Source organism: Scyliorhinus canicula, chromosome 5 (assembly GCF_902713615.1).
Source record: "Scyliorhinus canicula chromosome 5, sScyCan1.1, whole genome shotgun sequence".
Lineage (NCBI taxonomy): Eukaryota > Metazoa > Chordata > Chondrichthyes > Carcharhiniformes > Scyliorhinidae > Scyliorhinus > Scyliorhinus canicula.
This window is the reverse complement of record NC_052150.1, coordinates 127908976-127929345: the sequence shown is the minus strand read 5'-3', so window position 1 is coordinate 127929345 and position 20370 is coordinate 127908976. Positions and strand designations below refer to the sequence as shown.

General features: G+C 48.2%; 1 protein-coding gene across 2 annotated transcripts in view; it reads right to left on the bottom strand.

Annotated features, from left to right (window-relative positions):
• The window catches only part of si:ch211-197h24.6, a 170279-nt gene that overhangs the window by 39973 nt on the left and 109936 nt on the right, over positions 1-20370 (bottom strand). For both annotated transcript variants that reach the window (XM_038797610.1, XM_038797611.1), the window contains exons 19-20: positions 17420-17506; positions 16020-16209 (exon numbers count right to left, since the gene is read on the bottom strand). In XM_038797610.1, the coding sequence (XP_038653538.1) occupies positions 16020-16209; positions 17420-17506 (277 nt within the window). The remainder of the gene's footprint in view (positions 1-16019; positions 16210-17419; positions 17507-20370) is intronic.

Here is a 20370-nt window from a genome sequence, read left to right as displayed (position 1 = left end):
AGCCATGCCCGAAACTGACGATCTTCGGGATATCAGACCAGCCAGATCTCTTAATGGGGAGGAGGGCGGGCACCCTTGCCTTTGCCTCCCTGATCGCCCTCGGTAGAATCCTGCTTGGTTGGTGATCAGCAGCAACACCTAAAGTTGCAGACCGGCTGTCCGAATTTCTCCAAATGCAGAAAATAAAATTCACCATCCGTGGGTCGAAAGAGGGCTTCCACAAAACATGGGAGCCATTCACCAGACTGTTCAGAGACTCATTTGTGGCCAACACATAAATAAATAAATAGCCAGTAGCCAGGGGGAAATAGCCAGGACAAGTTAGAAAGAGGAAAGCGAGGGGAGTGGCGCGGGGGGGGGGCCCGGGCAAGGTGAGGTAGCAAAACCCAGCAAGATCAAATGGGGAACAGCAGTGAAAAAGAGGGGGGGGGGGGGTGTCAAGGTGAGAGGAGCTGGAGGCGGGGGGATAGGGAGGATTGTAGGCTGAGCCAGCCAGACGGCAACAGACTGTAAATAGAGAAACCGAAGAAGGAACCTTTGTGACTGTACAATAAATGAAAACGAACAGCAATGTATATAATTTTGAAAATGCCAATAAAAAGATTTTTTTTTTTTTTAAATGACACTAATGCTTTTCCCTCTTAAATTTCAAACCCCCATCAGGACAGAAATAATACATTTGAGGTACCCAATTAATTTATTCTAATTAAGGGGCAATTTAGCATAGCTAATCCACCTACTCTGCACATCTTTGGGTTGTGGGCGCGAAACCCACACAAAGACGGGAAAAATGTGCAAACTCCACTCGTCAGTAACCCAGAGTCAGGATTGAACCTGGGAAATCGGCGCCGTGAGGCAGCAGTGTTAACCACTGTACCATCGTGCTGTCCCTATATACGAAAGTCTGTCAGGAACTTTGTGATTGCGTTGTAACCTACGCAATACCACTGTTGAATCTTTTAATGGTTGATTTGGAATTGTAGGTGAAGAGGTAGCTGAAGAATCTGAATATGAATGTTCCTCTTCCACTCCCTGAGCAGAGTCAACTGGCAAACCTGGAAACACAGGAACCACTTCTCGTGAACGCTCACAGCAGTATTACCTTCTGCCATGTTATCTTTCACAGTTGCTGACTCTGAAAAGTCATAACATCAAAAAATACCATCTTGGTGTCTGCGAACAACTCTTCCATGTTGCAGTTTCATAACACAAGATACTGGATGACTTTGGTTTAAAATTATTCACAATACCTAATGTAAATCAGATCATCAGGTTAGAACTGACTCTCTTTGGCGTGGTAGTCATGTCCCTCCATTGCTTCTCTTGTCTGCTGCTCACTTTCGCTCTGAGATCAGGATGAAGCAGATCCAGGTGAGACTTCAGCCGTCTATCTAACAGCAACTCAGCTGGAGAGAGTCCAGTTGTAGATAGTGGCGTGATGTAATACTGGAATTAAAATTCGCAGTGCTTTGTACTCAAAATATCACCTGCCATGCTCTTCAATTCCTCCTTCAGAGTTTGAACAGCTTGCTCTACCAAACCGTTCAAAGCTGGATGAAATGGCACAGTGCGCAAAAGGTGCATACCATTCTTTTGTATGAAATCTTGAAATAATTCACTTGTAAACAAAGTGCTGTTATCCAAAATGAGAAATTCTGAGAGACCATGAGTTGCAAAAATTTGATGCACTTTTTTAATTGCCACAGAAGCTGTAATAATACTCATGATACGAGCTTCCAAACCTTTTGAATATGCATCTGCAACAGCCAAAAATATGTGGCTCATGAAAGGTCCCGCAAAATCCACATGCAGTCTGGACTATGGCCTATCAGGCCATTGCCAAGGATGAAGTGGTGCTTGTGGCACCATCTTCTGGTTTATCAACTTGTTCTCCAAATCCAGACCCAAGTTAGGCCACCAAACAAACAACCTGCCTAGACTTTTCATTTGAGAGGCACCTGGATGAGCTTCATGAATTTCATACATGACTTGCGAACAGCCAGGGTGCAGAATGACCATTCTTGACCCCTACACAGTATGCATCCATCCTGCACAGGTAACTCACCACTGCACTTCCAATAAGGTTTGAACTCATCATCTTCTATGATAGCTTGCCACCCTTGCATCAGAAATCGTTTAACTTGCGACAGAATAAGATCTCTGTCCATCCCTGATTAATCTACTTTGCACTTACTGGAGAATGTGTACGTAATTTGAGCAAGAAAATTGTCTCAGGAGGACACAATACTTTGGATGGCAAATCCGGTAAAGGAAAATGACACAACCCGTCCGCATGCGTGGCGTATTCCCGTGCTCTGTACACAATATTGCACTGATGTAAGAATCCAGCACTGTATTCTTGCTGAGGCCATGGGAGGAATACAATTTGACTCATTGAAAAGATTCATCAACAGCTTGTGGTCGGTTCATATGGTGAATGAATGACTAGAAGTACTGATGGAAACTTTTCACCACTAAAATGAAAATACTTTGCCCAATTACAAATATCTCTTTTCAGCCTTTGCCAACTTCCTAGAGGCAAAATTGATGGACATTTTGGACTGTCCTCCATTAATGAGAAAGTAGCACCCACACTGTAGGGTGGGGCATCGCACGAAAGGATAAATTCCCTGTCTGGATCAAAATGGACTAGCAGGTTAGCAGATTACAGCAGCACTTTCACATCCAAGCCTTTGCAGCCGTTCCAACTCCTTCTCCACTTTCCTTCATATGGCATTGGGCACTGACCTGGGCTTGAAAAAGTAAAGAGTAGCCTGAGGATCGACATAGAACTCCACAGTAGACTTCCGGTTGCGGCTATGCGGAGCTAAGCCGCACGTTCGGCAGCTCCCGCTATTTAGGGACCTTTGGGCCGTTTCGAGGGCCCCAAACGGCGCTGTTTTAACGCATCCCGGTGGGGGAAGGTGCTTGGAGGAACTTGCCCCACACTATATGGTGCTCACCCGGAGTGGGACGAAGAAAGAAGCTGCAGCAGCTCCCCCAAAAAAACAGGGGAAGGAAAACAAAATGGCGGCCGGCGCAACACCCGAGAACTGGTGGAAGTGGGCGCAGGAGCAACAGGCCTCTCTCCTGCCTCGTTTTGCGGAGCTGAAGGCTGAGCTGCTGGACTCCATGAATGCAACTACGAACAAGCTGCTTGGGACCCAGGCGGCCCAGGAGGTGTCTATTCGGGAGTTGCAGCAGCAGGCCGTTGAAAGGGAGGAGGAGGCTGTGGTCCTCGTGGGGAAAGTGGAGCTGCACGAGGCACTTCATAAAAAGTGGCAGGACCACTTGGAGGAGCTGGATGTTCGCACGAGGCGAAAGAACCTGAGGATCCTGGGCCTGGCGGAGGGGCTGGAGGGGTCGGATCTCCCGGCGTATGTGACCACGATGCTGAGCTCGTTGATGGGAGCGGGGTCCTTCAATTTGCCCCTGGAGCTTGAGGGAGCTCACAGAGTGATGGCCAGGAGGCCCAAGGCAGGTCAGCCCCCAAGGGCGGTGCTGGTGCGGTTCCACCAATTCAGTGACCGGGAGTGTGTGCTGCGCTGGGCCAAGAAAGAGAGGAGCAGTAAATGGGAGAATTCGGTAGTGAGGATCTACCAGGACTGGAGTGCGGAGGTGGCTAAGCAGCGGGCCGGGTTCAACCGGACGAAGGCGGTGCTTCATGCTAAGCAGGTCAGGTTTGGAATGCTGCAGCCTGCGCACCTGTGGGTAACATACAAGGACCGGCACCTTTACTTTGAGTCCCCGGAGGAGGCGTGGGCCTTTGTACAGGCGGAGAAGCTGGACTCGAACTAGGGTCTGGGGACATACTTTGGCCGTCGTTGTTTCCGCTATTGCTGTTTCGTTTCAACTTTTTTAACTTCGACATGTGTGTTATGTATGCTGGTTTTCTGTTTGCTCTGTTTACAGATGGGTTTGTTTGTTGGGTTTGGTTGTGGGTTAGGTGGGGAGTGTTGGGGGTTTGTGTTTTATATGTTCTCTTCTGTACGGGGCTGGGGATTGAGGTGAAACTGGATTTTGGGGAACTGCGTCAGAAGGGTGGGGTGGGGCAGTGTGAAAGCGCGGGCTTTCCTCTGGTTTCCCGCGCTGCGGGGCAGGGGGGGTGGAGCTGGCGGTGGGGGCTCTACGGGTCTTTTTTCCGGCGCTGCAGCAATGCCAAGGAGGTGTGGCAAGAGGGGGATGACCCCATGCCGGGAGGGGATAGGTTTTGGCGGGAGCTGCCGGGGTCAGCAAAAGTCAGCTGACTCACGGAAGTACCATGGAGGGTGCGTCGCGGCTAGGAGGGGTCCTAGCCTTGGGGAGAAAGAGATATACCGGGTTGCTGCTGGAATGACTAGGAAGGAGCCGATGGGGGCCGGGGTTATCATTCAGGATTGGACGCGATTCTGGTGGGGAAGAGGGTGGTGTTTGAGGCGGCTGAGGTGGTGTCGGACAAGGAGGGCAGATATATTATGGTGAAGGGTAGGCTGCAGGGAGAGAAGGTGGTGCTGGTGAACGTATATGCCCCGAATTGGGATGATGCTGGCTTCATGAGGCGATTATTGGGCCGCATCCCGGACCTGATCATGGGGGGAGATTTTAACACAGTGCTGGATCCCACACTGGACCGGTCCAGTTCAAGGACGGGTAGGAGACCGGCGGCGGCCAAAGTGCTGAGGGGATACGTGGACCAGATTTTGGAGGGGGGGGGGGGGTTTGGATACCTGGAGGTTTGGGAGACCGAGAGCACGGGAGTATTCCTTTTTCTCTCATGTCCATAGGGTTTATTCCCGGATAGACTTTTTTGTCCTGAGCAGGAGATTGATTCCGAGGGTGCAGGATGCCGAGTACGCAGCAATAGCGATTTTGGACCATGCCCCGCACTGGGTTGATCTGGAGATGGGAGAGGTGCGGGACCAGTGCCCGCTCTGGCGCCTGGATGTGGGGATGCTGGCGGAGGAGGAGGTGTGTAAGAGGGTTCGGAGAAGCATTGAGGGGTATCTGGATACCAATGATACGGGGGAGGTCCGGGTGGGGATGGTCTCGGAGGCTCTAAAAGCAGTGATCCGGGGGGAGCTGATCTCCATCCGGGCCCACAGGGAAAGGAGGGAGAGGAAGGAGAGGGAGAGACTGGTGGGAGAGCTCCTGGATGTGGACAGGAGATATGCGGAGGCACCGGAGGAAGGGTTGCTGGGAGAACGGCGCAGTTTGCAGGCCAAATTTGACTTGTTGACCACCAGAAAGGCGGAGACACAGTGGAGGAGGGCGCAGGATACGAGTATGGAGAGAAGGCGAGCAGGATGTTGGCGCATCAGCTCCATAGGCGAGATGCGGCTAGGGAAATTGGTGGAGTGAAGGATGGGGGTGGAAATGTAGTGCAGAAGGGGACGGAAGTAAACAGGGTCTTTAGGGACTTTTGCGAGGAACTGTACCGGTCGGAACCTCCGAGGGGGAAGAGAAGGGATGGAGAGCTTCATGGACAGGCTATGTTTCCCAAGGGTTCAAGAGAGGCTGGTAGAGGGGCTGGGGGCGCCGATAGAGTTGGAGGAGCTAGTCAGGGGGATCGGACAAATGCAGTCAGGTAAGGCCCCGGGGCCGGACGGGTTCCCGGCGGAGCTTTACAAAAAGTATGCGGACCTGGTGGGTCCCCTGCTGGTGCGAACCTTCAATGAGGCGTGGGAGGGGGGGGCTTTGCCTCCGATGATGTCGCGGGCACTGATCTCTTTGATCCTAAAGCGGGATAAGGACCCCTTGCAATGTGGATCATATAGGCCTATCTCGCTCCTTAACGTAGACGCTAAGTTGCTGGCGAAGGTCCTGGCTACCAGGATAGAGGATTGTGTGCCAGAGGTGATTCACAAAGATCAGACAGGATTTTTAAAGGGGCGGCAGCTCAACGCGAATGTGCGGAGACTGCTCAATGTTATCATGATCCCGGCAGTGGAGGGGGAGGCGGAGATAGTGGTGGCACTGGACGCAGAGAAAGCGTTTGATAGAGTTGAGTGGGTGTACCTGTGGGAGGTGCTGGAGAGGTTTGGATTTGGGGAGGGATTCATTAAATGGGTGAGGCTGCTTTACGCGGCTCCGATGGCGAGTATAGTCACAAATGGAAGGAGATCGGAGTACTTTAGGCTCTATCGTGGGACCAGGCAGGGGTGCCCCCTGTCCACCCTGCTCTTTGCACTGGCGATTGAACCGCTGGCTATGGCGTTGAGGGAGTCAGGGAGATGGAGGGGTCTGGTGGTGGGTGAGGAGGAGCACCGGGTATCGTTGTATGCGGACGACCTGCTGTTGTATGTGGTGGACCCGGAGGGGGGGAATGCCGGGGGTGATGGAGCTGTTAGCGGAATTTGGGGGCTTTTCGGGCTCTAAGCTAAATTTAGGAAAGAGCAAGGTATTTGTAGTGCACCTGGGAGATCAAGAGGAGGGAATTGGGAGGCTCCATTTCAGGAGGGCAGTGAAGAGTTTCAGGTACCTGGGGGTGCAGGTGGCCAGGAGTTGGGGGACTCTCCATAAGCTTAACTTCACCAGACTAGTGGAACAGATGGAGGAGGAATTTAAAAGGTGGGACATGGTGCCGCTATCGCTGGCGGGCAGAATGCAATCCGTCAAAATGACGGTTCTCCCAAGGTTCTTGTTCCTCTTCCAGTGCTTGCCCGTCTTTATCCCTAGGGCCTTTTTTAAAAGGGTAACCAGCAGCATCATGGGATTTGTTTGGGCACATGGCACCCCGAGGGTGAAGAGGGTCTTCTTGGAGCGGGGTAGAGATGGGGGGGGGGGGGGGGGGGGGGGGGGGGGCTGGCGTTGCCCAACCTCTCGGGGTACTACTGGGCGGCCAACGTGTCGATGGTGCGCAAGTGGGTGATGGAGGGGGAGGGGGCAGCATGGAAACGGATGGAGAGAGCGTCCTGTGGGGATACAAGCCTGGGGGCCTTGGTAACGGCGCCGTGGCCGCTCCCTCCCACGAGGTATATCACGAGTCTGGTGGTGGCAGCTACCCTCAAGATTTGGGGGCAGTGGAGGCGACATAGGGGCGAAGTGGGGGGCTCGATGGAGGCTCCGTTAAGGGCGAACCATAGGTTCGTCCCGGGGAACATGGATGGGGGATTTCAGGGATGGTACAGAGCGGGCATTAGACAGCTCAGGGACCTGTTTATCGACGGGAGGTTTGCGAGCCTGGGGGAGTTGGAGGAGAAATTTGGGCTTCCCCCGGGAAACATGTTCAGGTATCTGCAGGTAAAGGCATTTGCTAGACGGCAGGTGGAGGGATTCCCTGCGCTCCCCGCGAGGGGGGTGAGTGACAGGGTGCTTTCGGGGGTCTGGGTCAGGGAGGGGAAGATATCCGATATCTACAAGCTTATGCAGGAGGTGGAAGAGGTGTCAGTAGAGGAGCTGAAAACGAAGTGGGAGGGGGAACTGGGGGAACAGATCGAAGACGGGACATGGGCTGATGTCCTGGAGGGGGTCAATTCTTCCTCCTCGTGTGCGCGGCTTAGCCTCATTCAATTTAAGGTACCGCATAGGGCCCACATGACTGGGACGAGGATGAGTAGGTTCTTTGGGGGGTGAAGATAGGTGTGTCAGGTGCTTGGGGAGTCCAGCGAACCATGCCCATATGTTCTGGGCATGCCCGGCACTAGAGGAGTTCTGGAAGGGGGTGGCGAGGACGCTGTCATGGGTGGTGGGATCCAGGGTCAAGCCAGGATGGGGACTCGCGATCTTTGGGGTTAGGGTAGAGCCGGGAGTGCAGGAGGCGAAAGAGGCCGGTGTGCTGGCCTTTGCGTCCCTAGTAGCCCGGCGAAGGATTCTGCTACAATGGAAGGATGCGAGGCCCCCAAGCGTGGAGACCTGGATCAATGACATGGCGGGCTTCATTAAGCTAGAGAAGGTCAAATTCGCCCTGAGAGGTTCGGTGCAAGGGTTCTTTAAGCGATGGCAACCTTTCCTCGACTTTCTGGCTCAACGATAGGGTACTGGGACAGTAGCAGCAGCAACCCGTGGAGGGGGGGGGGGACTATGTTTGTTTGTTTATTTTATTTAAATTTGATTTATTTAATTTATGGTTAAGTTTTCTTGTTGGGGGAGGGGGGGGGGGGACACGTGGTGTTACGATTTGGGGGGATTTGAGGGTGTTATGGGGCAGTTAGTTGTATATTATTACTTCTTGTTATATTTTTATATTTTCTGTAAAAAATTCCAATAAAAATTATTTAAAAAAAATAAAATAAAACTCCACAGTAGTACCACGCAATATACCCAGCTAATCCTAGAACACGTCCGGATATTTCTTGACAACATCCAAGGTCACCCTGCTGTGTTTGATCTCACCCCACTTCAATAGAATTTTGTTGAGCCAGTCACGCCTTAGCAAACTTTGCCCCCTCCCTTTGACCACAAGGAAGCGTTCTCTTGCTTCTTGACTATTATACACATTAATGATTCCAATACCACGAGCAAAGGTTTGGACTCTCTGCTGTACGGCCAAAGATTAATCTCCTCCGAACTAAGGATTGGCACTCGGTTAGAGTCCCACATTGACTTGCAGGTCTCTTAATCATGGATGCAGAGGCTCCTGTGGCCGCCTCCAACTTGATTTGCTAACCATCAACCGCCACTAGTAAAAATAGGCTCTGCTCGAGCCTCATTCACATTAAACATGCCATAAGCTTGATCCTCCAATTGCTCTGAGCAGTCTAAATGATGTGGCGCTGATCGAGGCTTCTTCAAATTTGAATTTTCTTTCTTAGTCTTCACGTTGCTCTTTGCACAGCTGCATTTCTTTGCTAAATGCCCCTTCTTGCTACACCAGTGATAAACCACATCCATAAATTTGCAATGATTCACAAGTGTGGCCCACCATATCGAAAGCACTCCACTGCTTTCACCTTTTTGCTTGTAACCTCTCTTCATTTGATGCAGCCCCCCCCCCCCCCCCCCCAACCACTTTCCATGCCCTGCAAAATTTCCAGAAGCCTTCTTAAAAGTCACTGTGGCTTCACCCAACAACTGAAGCTGAATGCTGTCCTCCTTAATGCTGCAGACTAGTCTATCTTTGAAAACTGCTCCAAGATCACAGTGTTTTGATTACTGAGCGCTTTGGGTTATGGTGATCCTGGATCAGAGCAACTAAATCTGCAAATGAAATCTCGCCTGGCTTCCATGACATGGGCAGAATCGTCAACAACTTCTTAAGTCTTCGCCCCACACACACTCAGGAGAATCAATGTTTTTTGGCCTCATCTTCAACTCCAATTGCTAAAAGGAAATGCTGCAACCTCGTGTATCCAGCCCAGTTCTCACTTCTGTCAGTAAACTCACCAACAACCCCCCCCCCCCCCCCCCCCCCCCCCCCCCCCCCGAACACCACCATGATGCTGCCTTGAAATTCCGTTGAGTAAACCCACAATGAAAATTAGCTACTCACTGACGGCAACCTTGTGTTGCCACACTGAACATCATAAAACTCGGTTTTCTTTTCTTGCTGTTTTTTCCTTGTCGCCTAAATATGTGGTAGCTGGAGACCACAAAGCAGGTAGCCAAATGCGTTGTTTAAAGGATGGAACTTATTTATATAAATAAATAATGAAGTTTAACAAAACAGGAACTCAGCAGAACAGTAATAACAGTCATACCTTTGAAAACAGGAGCACTATTAATCGGGATTTTGGGCATTTAAATGGGGCGGCATCGGCACTTTGAATGCGAATACCCGCTTTGGAAAGAATGCTGGAGAGGTCAGAGGTTCCCCTCAATGCTGTATGGAGGGAACCAGGAGCAGGGCCGTGAAACGAGTGATTGCGGGGAAGAGAGCGGAGCGGGTCCGGGAGGACAAAATGGCGGCCGGCGTGAACCATGAGGCGGGGGCCCAATGGTCGAGAGAGCAGCAAGAGTTTTTGAGAAGCTGCTTCGCAGAGCTGAAGACAGAGATGCTGGCCCCTATGAAGGCCTAAATGGAAAAGATGGTGGAGGTTCAGAAGGTACAGGAGAAGGCGATCAAAGAGGTGGAGAGGAAGGTTTCCGAGAATGAGGACGAGATCCTGGGCCTGGCGGTCAGGGTGGAGGTGCACGAGGCCCTACACAAGAGATGGCAGGAGAGACTGGATGACCTCGAATATAGGTCTCGGAGTCACAACCTGCGGAAGGTGTGAAGGGGGCGGGCCCGAGCATGTATGTGACCACAATGCTGGGGACGCTGATGAGCGCGGGGGCCTTCTCGCGGCCCTTGGAACTGGACGGGGCACAGAGTCCTCGCGAGAACACTGAGGGCGGACGAACCACCGAGGACAATGGTGATAAGGTTCCATCGCTTTACAGACAGAGAGGTGTCCGCGTTGGGCAAAGAAGGAGCGGAGCAGTAAGTGGGAGAACGGAGAGATTCTCATATACCAGGACTTGGGAGCTGACCTGGCGAGGAGGTGTGCGGGTTTCAACCAGGCTAAGGCGGTCCTCCACAGCAAAGGGGTGAAATTCGGGCTCCTGCATCTGGCGAGACTTTGGGTAACGTACAAGACAGGCACCACTATTTTGATACGCCGGACGAGGCGTGGACATTCATTAAGCACGAAAAGCTGGACTTGAACTAAGGGGCAGGTGCACGTGGGTGAAACGCGCTGGCGGGGATGTGTAACCGGGTGTTGGCCTGGTGTAAATTTGTTAGTAGAATTTAAGTTTGTTTGCTTTGCTGACTGAAGGGGAGCCAACTGTTGGGGATAGATGGAGAGTCGGGTTGGGGGGGGGGGGTCTCCGGCTGGAGCGAGCAAGGGGCGTGGGAACGTGGCTGGCCGAAAAAGGGAGAGTCAAACCCCCCCCCCCCCCTTCAGGCTGATCACGTGGAATGTGAGGGGCCTGAACGGCCGGTCAAGAGGTCCCACGTGTTCTCGCACTTAAAGGGATTAAAGGCGGACGTGGCCATGCTACAGGTGACGCACTTAAAACTCGCTGACCAAACGAGGTTAAGGAGGGGCTGGGTGGGCCAGGTGTTCCACTCTGGACTAGACTCAAAGACCAGAGGGGTGGCAATTCTGGTTAGTAAACGGGTGGCGTTTGAGGCAGGGAGCATCGTGGTGGGCAAGAGGGGCAGGTACATAATGGTGAGTGGAAAGCTACAGGGGGCCCCAGTGGTGTTGGTGAACGTGTATGCCCCGAACTGGGATGATGCAGAATTCATGAGGCGCATGTTGGGTAAAATCCCGGACTTGGAGTCAAGTAACTTGATCATTGGGGGAGGATGTGGTCTTGGGGGAGGATGTGGTCTTGGAGAAGGGTTCGGCGTGGAGGCTCGATGTGGGTTTGTTGGCAGACCTGAATTTCTGCATCAGGATGGGGAAGGTGATTGAGGAGTATGTGGAGTTTAACCAAAATGGGGAGGTTTCGCCGCCAGTGATTTTGAGAGCATTGAAGGCAGTAGTGAGCGGTAAGGTCATCTCATTCAAGGCGAAGGTGGATAGGGAGGCATGGAAGGAGCGGTAGCAGCTGATATAGGTGATTTTGGAGGTTGATGGAAGATTTGCAGAAGACCTGGGGCTTTTCGTGAGGAGTTACAGGCATAATTTGATCTTCTATCCATGGTGAGGGCGGTGATGGGCGCAAGTGGGTTGTTTATGGGTTTGGTGATGCCAGCCGATTGCTGGTGGGCCAGCTTTGTTGGCAGCAAGCAGGAAGGGAGATCGTGCAGATTAGGGATGGAACGGGTGGGTTAGTAGTGGTACCGGAGCAGGTGAATAAGGTGTTGGAAGGACTTTTATAGGGGCTTGAATAAGTCGGAGCCGCTAGAGGATGAGTCGGAGATGAGGGAATTTCAGGAGCGACTGGAGCGTCGGAGGTGGAAGAGGGCCGGTTTGAAGGAAGGATTGCCGGAGATGATGAGATAGGCATCCATTTCATTATTACTCAAAAAGAAGGATCCAGTGCGAGTGTTTTTTAAAGAAATAATTTACGGGATGTGAGCGTGGCTGGTTAGGCCAGCAATTATTTATTGCTCATCCTTAGTTACCCTTCAGAAGATGGCGAGTTGTCTTCTTTAACCGCTGCAGTCCTTCCGGTGCAGGGACACCACACTGCGTTGTTAGGGAGGATGTTCCAGGATTTTGTCCCACCGACGGCGAAGGAACGGAGATATATTTCCAATTCAGGGTTGTGAGTGACTTGGAGGGCAACCTCCAGGTGGCAGCCGTTCATTGACTTCTTTAAAGAAAACTGACTGACCTTCAGCAGAAGGTGGGGGGGGGGGGGGGGGGGGGGGGGGGGCAGCATGGAAGTAGAGAATAAGGGCAGTGAATCTAATATATGGGTAGCTAGGAGTTAGGGTGTGGGGAAGTTGGATATGTTACTGTGGCGTTTTCGCGTGTGTCGGACCACTCTGTTATTTAGAATGTTGATATGTTAAAATTATAAATGTCTCAATAAAGTTTTTTTTTTAAAAAAGAAAACTACTGCCCTATAGTATTTCACAGTTGGAGTCCAAGATTAGCATGCAGTGTCTTTTCAAGCCAGAAGGTGCGCCGGATAGGTTATTTGCCTCTGCTAGGTGCATTCCCGATTCCAATCTGCCTTTGAGAAATTTATATGACTGGTATATTTATCCTTAGCAAACAAAAATTTCAGGCTGCAGCAAAAGAACTATAACTGAGGTAGCTACACAGCACGAATAATTTTGTCCAGGTGACAAGATTGTTTCCTGGCCTGTACCCGAATACTACCAACATGTTCTCCTCTTTTTAAAATGAGTTTAGAGACTTATTAAGAATGCCATCACAAAGTTGTTACAATGCAGGAGACCATTGGGCGTATTTGTTGGAGGTGCTGGGTTGTTAGGATTTGGCCAGAGTCCGTGGATTGGGTGCACAGGGCATCAATGGCTAGTATCCAGACAAATTGGATGAGCTCGGGGTACTTTGGGCTGCATCGGAGGACAAGGCAGGGGTGCCCGCTCTTCCCATTGCTTTGGCGATGGCACTTAGGCCGTCTAGGATTTGGAGGGGCATCAAGCAGAGCCAAGCACAGAAACTCGTTGTATGCGGACGATCTTTTGCTGTACATTTTGGACCCGGTGGGCAGCGTCGAAAGAAATGATTTGGAAGGAAGAACTGAAAGCACTGTTGCTAAGTTTGCAGATGATACAAAGACCTGTAGCAGGACAAATAGTATTGAGGAAGTAGGGGGGCTGCAGAAGGACTAGGACAGGTGGCAGCACGGTGGCACAGTGGTTAGCATTGCTGCCTCACGGCGCTGAGGTCCCAGGTTCGATCCCGGCTCTGGGTCACTGTCCGTGTAGAGTTTGCACATTCTCCCCGTGTTTGCATGGGTTTCACCCCACAACCCAAAGATGTACAGGGTAGGTGGATTGGTCACACTAAATTGCCCCTTAATTGGAAAAAATGAATTGGGTACTCAATTTATTTTAAAACAGGACTAGGACAGGCTAGGAGAATGGAAAAGAAGTGGCAGATGGAGTACAATGTGAAAAAGTGTGAGGTTATGCACTTTGAAAGGAGGAAAGGAAGCATAGACTATTTTCGAAATGCGAATTGACGTTGGAAATCAGAAGCACAAAGCACAAAGGGACTTACGAGTCCTTGTCACAGTTTACCCTCTGATGTTAGTTGCTCTGCTGTTTGGCCTTTCACACCTTTTGTTCTCTCTGGGGACTGCTATTAGCATTCTTTCCCCGTGGTTTCTGTGGCTATCAGCATCCCTTTTCCCTGGATTTCTGTGGCTATGACTCATGTTTCATTCTCACTCCACAGTATAAATATTTCCCACTTTCTCTGTCTGTTAGCTTTGACAAAGAGTCATCTGGACTCGAAATGCTAGCTCTTTTCTCTCCCTACAGATGCTGCCAGGCCTGCTGAGATTTTCCAGCATTTTCTCGTTGGTTTCAGATTCCAGCATCCGCAGTAATTTGCTTTTAGTCCTTGTTCAAGATTCTCTTAGGGTGAATGTGCAGGTTCAGTCGGCAGTAAGGAAGTCAAATGCATTCATGTTGAGAGGGCTAGAGTACAAGAGCAGGGATGTACTTCTGAGGCTGTATAAGGCTCTGGTCAGACCCCATTTAGAGTATTGTGAGCAGTATTGGGCCCCATATCTAAGGAAAGATGTGCTGGCCTTGGAAAGGGTCCAGAGGAGGTTCACAAGAATGATCTCTGGAATGAAGAGCTTATCATATGCGGAACGGTTAGGACTCTGAGTCTGTACTCGTTGGGAGTTTAGAAGGATGAGGGGGATCTTATTGAAATATATAGGATACTGAGAGACCTGGGTAGAGTGGATGAGGAGAGGATGTTTCCACTAGTAGTTAAAACTAGAATCAGAGAGCACAATCTCAGAATAAAGGGACAATCCTTTAAAACAGAGATGAGGAGGGATTTCTTCAGCCAGAGGATGGTGAATCTGTGGAACTCTTTGACGCAGAAGGCGGTGGAGGCCAAATCACAGAAATAAATAGGTTCTCGATTACTAAGGAGATCAGGGTTTATGGGGAAAAGACAGGAGAATGGGGACGAGAAGAATATCAGCCATGATTGAATGGCGGAGCAGATTCGATGGCTCAAGTGGCCTAATTCTCCTCCTATGTCTTATGGTCTTGTGTCCATGGAGATCCTGAGGGACACTGGCCAGTTCTCGGGGTATAAATTGAACATGGGGAAAAACGCAGCGTTCCCAATTTCTTCCGAGGCCAGGCATGGAAGGAAGCCTGGTGGATGGTGAATGCATCCTCGTCGTGTGCGAAGTTAGGCCTCATCCAGTTTAAGGTGGTGCTTGTGGTCCACATGACGGTTGCGAGCGTGAGCTGGTTCTTTGTAGGGGTCGAGGATAGATGCGGGTGATACATTTTGGGGGGGACGGGGGGGTCTGTGAATGACGTCAGCATGTTTTTTTTTAGAAAATATTTTATTGAGGCATTTAGAATTTTAACACTTTTCAACAATAACATCCAGCAGAACACATGTTCTGGGTTTGTCCAAAGGTGAGGGCGTTCTGGCATATCCGAGATTCCGGGGGCAGGGGATGCCCAGAGTACGGAGGTGGTAATATTTGGCATGTCGGAAGATTTGGGAGTCCAGGTGGGGAAAGAGGCCGATGTATTGCCGTTTGCCTCCCTGATAGTCTGGAGATGGATTTGTTGTCCTGACAGGACTCGGAGCTGCCGAAGGCGGGGATGTGGGTAAGTGACCTGGCAGAATTCCTGCTTCTGGAGAAGGTCAAGTTGGAGGAGAAGTTTGCCCTGAGGTGGAAGCTGTTCATCGATTTCTTAAAGGGGAATTAAGGTGTCAGTGGGGAGTGTTGTGGGCCTATTATTTTTGTTCCTGTGGATTTGTATTCTTCTGATATTTTTATGTATGTATGAAAAATGTCTTTAATAAAAATATTTTAAAAAAAGAATTTGAGTGAGGCAGGCAGCCAAATACACAGAATGAAGAATCAAAGGAGGAAAAAATGTAGAATTGCCTGCACCCTCAGAGGCAGGGTGGCCATTTTACATCTGATAGCCTGAGAGGCCAGTCCACAACTCACCACCAGGAGGCTAGGCCCCCACCTCAGTCTTCAAGCCAAAGCCGTGCAGAAACCTTCATAAAGGCAGTGTCAAAATCTTCGCTGGACCAGGAAAAGGCGTTTCCCAGCCCTGTATTATGCGAAAAGGAGAAGTCTTAAGGAGTTTAGGGATCATATATGTAGTCTGGAGCAAGGGGCTCTACACAAACTGTGTGCGTGTTTAGCCATTCATATACTTAACTGCTGTAGAGTATTATAGTCCTATTTGTGTCTATTGGTCTTCTCTTTAATTTAGTAGTCTTTAATAATTGTTATATGACGACTGGGCTGGTTACGGTCACTGGAGTTTCATGTGATTCCTCACACCATCCCAACAGCAAAACTACACACCCCACGAACTGGAGTTTGAAGTTGGGGTACCCTCGCAGATACCATCAGCATGGTGACACACCGGTCATGTCTGTACTGACTCTCCGAATGAACAATTACAAGGTAGCATCACAACAGGGAAAAGAGAAAAAATTCTACTGCATATAATGCATTACCTAGGCTTATCTCTTTTCTTGTAGTCATCTTTAGAGTCCGATCTGCTTTTCCGTCTGTCCTTGTCTCTGTCAGAACGTGTACTTCTTTCTCTCACCCTTTCTTTTTCTCTTTTATCTTGTTTAATAGATTTTGATCGCTTAATAGATCGTTCCCATTCATCGCGCCAATCTTCTCCAGAACGTTTAGTGTCTTCAAAAACATTTGAAAAGTGAATATCCAGCTCAATTAACATATGACAAAGAATATTACCATGACTGTATGCTTGCGATATCAATTTTATAATTAAAAAAATTAGGGGACGGCCATAAACAAATTGAACCAAGCTTTATTTCTGAAGCATAGAATTGAAAATAGGGAAGTTGTGGTAACCCTGCATCAAATCTTGGTTAGACTGAATGTGCTGTGCCGCACATTCCATTCTGGTCACCAAATTTTAAAAAGGACAGAGGCACTGGGAAGGGTGCAGAGAAGATTTCCAAGGATGATACCAGAAAAGGTATCAAGGAAAGATAAACATTTTTATCCCCCTGGAATGAAGAAATAAATCTTGAAATAAAAATAATAATTATGGAGGGTAACCTTATAGAGGTCTTTAAAATTATCAAAGGTTTTGGTAGAGTAGATAGAACGTCTTTGCTTGTGACAAGAGCTTACTCAGAGGCATCAATATAAAATTTCCATCAAGAAATTTGAAGGGAATCCAGAAGAAACTTGAGTAATGAGTGGGTGGAGCTTGCTACAACAAGAAATGGTTCAAGCGATAGCATAGATACATATAAGTGGAGGCTAGACAACCATTTGAAGGGGGACATGTGGCACAGTGGTTCGCACTGGGCACATGGTGCTGAGGACCCGGGTTCGAATCCCGATCCTGGGTCACTGTCCGTGTGGAGTTTGAACATTCTCCCCTTGTCTGCATGGGTTTCACCCCCACAACCCAAAGATGTGGATTGGCCATGCTAAGTTGCCCCTTAATTGGGAAAAAAAAAAATTGGGTACTCAAAAAGCATTTGAGGGAGATGGCAATAGAGGGTTACAATAACGGATTTAAAGGAGGAAAGATAGGAGGAGTTTGAGTGGACTAGAAACACAGGCATATATCCTATGTCATTTTACATAATTCACTTTTATTGAAAATAGTGCAAAATCCACACAAAACATAATATAAACCAAGACTGGGACAAAAATTTAAATCTACAACTGCTAGGAGTTACACAAAAACAACGTCCCTCCTGTTTTCCCACCATGCTGTACATATGGTAGAATAAAGATGTACGTGCCACTGATACCACAAGGCCAGCTTTACTTTTTTGGGGATTTTGGTTAAATCTAATGCCGCAGTCTTTTAACTGAAGCTATCTGATAATAATACTTAAAAGTTCATAAAAATATGTTCTACCTTTGGAGCTTTCTCTTTTCCTATACTGATCACGTTTACTTGTTGAGTAGTCACGTCGGGAAGATTTGTATTCTGATCGAGAACCACCTGAAACATAGTTAATTGTTACAAAACATTCTTTGCGTCTTAAATTTTAAAGTAGATTCCTCATGTACTGGTAACACAGCTTTGATTCAAGGACCTATTTCTCCATTTACACACAAGGAAGAACAGAGCTGTCATCTTTGGTCCCCATCACAAACCTATCCTCTGCTTGCCATAAATTTCAGTTCATCATATATTCTGATGCTCATATCCTATCCCATGCCAAATGTCACTTACCCATCATTAATATTGTGACTAACCTTTCCTGGCTCCAGATCTTTCAAGACCACAATTGAAAAATTCTCATCCTTACTTTTACAACTTCATTCCTGCATTACACTTCCTTCATAACCAAAGTTTTCAACTAAATGTTTGGTTACCCTCCTTTTTTGGCTTGGCTCTTTTGTTTCTCAACTCAAGGGATATTCCATGTTCATGGCACCATATAAATGTGCTTTTATTGTTGCAAACCTGGTGATTATTGTGACAGATAGGAAATATAAATATGGGATGTTAGGCATCATAACATTCAGAGGAATATCATAACCTGCAGTAAGGAGCCACAAGTTATAATGTTTTGAGAGTGGAAACCAAATTTCACAATCCACAAACTGAAGTATTTCAACATTCAAGCATCAGTGGATAGGGACCAGCACTGGCCAGTGAAAGGGCAAGTGATGCATCTGCAAACTTTGCCCAGATTGAAATATAGCCATATAATTCAGTGAGTTTTGTGTAATGTATAATTAGGGAAGCTAGAAGCAAGGGTGTCACAGTGGTGCAGTGGTTAGCACTGCTGCCTCACTCCGCTGAAGACCTAGATTTCACCCTGGCCCTGGTCACTGTCCATGTGTAGTTTACATATTCTCCCAGTGTCTGCGTGGGTTTCCACCGGGTGCTCCGGTTTCCTCCCCCAGGTCCCGAAAGACGTGCTTGTTAGGTGAATTGGACATTCCAAATTCTCCCTCAGTGTACCCAAACAGGTGCAGGACTGAAGTGACTCGGAGATTTTCACAGCAACTTGATTGCAATGTTAATGTAGGCCTACTTGTGGCACTAATAAAGATTATTATTAGGTTGCTTTCTGATGATACCATTAGAATGGACAATTTTCTCCCGTATTCAGAAACACCCGACTTGTATCTCCTTTAAATTCCTTCTTCCTCTGCCCTTTGACAATTTCATGCTTTTTTCCTCCCTGTATATCTTCAAGTTTATTCTATTTGTACTGGTTTTGTGATGTTTATTATGTCTTGCAGATACTTTGCTATTTCCTCTTGCAATGATAGAGCAAGGACCTGTGCCGGTCAAAGGATCAGGCTGTGTGACTGAAAGAAAATATCCAAGACTGCGTGACTGCAGGAACAAAATTATGGTGTGGCGGTAATGTCACAGGGCTAGTAATCCAGAGACCCAGACTCTGGGGACATGGGTTAAAAGCCCACTATGGTGCCTGGTGGAATTTAATAAATAATTCAATTAACAAATCTGGAATATGAAATTGAAAATACCATTGATTGCTATTAAAAACCCATAAAGACTGCAATATATATCGTGCATCAACAATCTTCCACTACTTGTCAAACTAGAAACTAGACTCTGGAGTGATAAGCAATTTTTATTTTGTAAATATAAATAGGCTCAAAATACACTAAGGAATAGGTCATTCAATGCAATAGAAAGCATTGTGGTGGTGTGCTCACACCTCGGGTTACTCCTCTAAATAGCTATTTTAAAAAGCAAGAACAAGCCCAGAGAGAAAAATGTAGCTAACATCAGTATGATCTTGGGAGATATTATCTCCTTTAAGGACTTGTATCAAATAGTCACTTTAAAAAATATATACTGGTAAGCACCTCATTATTATTCCATGTGATCAGCCATATGTTATTAAACAGAAGATCATGCCTCATGAATAGAGTATGAATCAATACAATTTACATTCCTAAATGTATTAGTATATTCATCTCTATGAGGTAATAGAGCCTATAAATGACCTACCTTGCCTGAGCCTGTATTCGCACCAGTTTCTAACAAATAGTTAGTTTTACAGCATATAGAGGCCCTTCGGCCCATCATGTTTATGGCAGCCATCAAACACCTATCCATTCTAATGCCACTTTCCAGCACTTAGTCCATAGGTTTGTAGGCTGTAGTGTTTCTAATGCTCATCATGGAGTCAACATCACTTCTAATCCTAAGAGCTCAAGCTATGGCCAGGTTAGAGACTGCTGTTTCATGCACTTCTTTCCTTCAGAGAGTACTAACACTGCTTTGACAGGTGATTGTCAACTTCTTGGATGGCACTTCAGCTTCCTAGCATTTCACTCACCTTCAGCTGCACTTTGTTGCTACCAGCCCTCACCATAGCATGGGAGCAGTTCATGTAGCTCTATCTTCCAATTTTGCAGACAGCCAGGAGGAGAAACAGTATCACTATTAAATACCAGCAGGAGTAAGATCAGCAGGCTAGCCTCCTGGGACAGATCTCCTTCTCCAGTGGCCTGATAAGGTGCCTATCACTTTTGGGCTAAACCTTGCCCCCCTCCCGAAGGTGTTCACCCCTCCCCAAGTTGTATGTTCTCTTCACCTGCGAGGAGAAGAAACAGGGGTTGGAGTTATTGTAATGGCTTGTGACGAGAGATGGGAACAACATATATAGATGGTGACTGAGGCATGAGAGAGGGCAATTGGTTGAGGGCGTTAGCTGCTCAGATGGGAATGTGAGGTGCCTGCATTGTGTTGAATGAATGGAGCTGCAAGATACGAAAACACATCTTCCAAGCTGGATTCCTCAGATTATCACTCCAGCTAAAATAGGGAACTTGCCGTATAACTAGCTGTATAAGCATGATCCACTTTGTAAG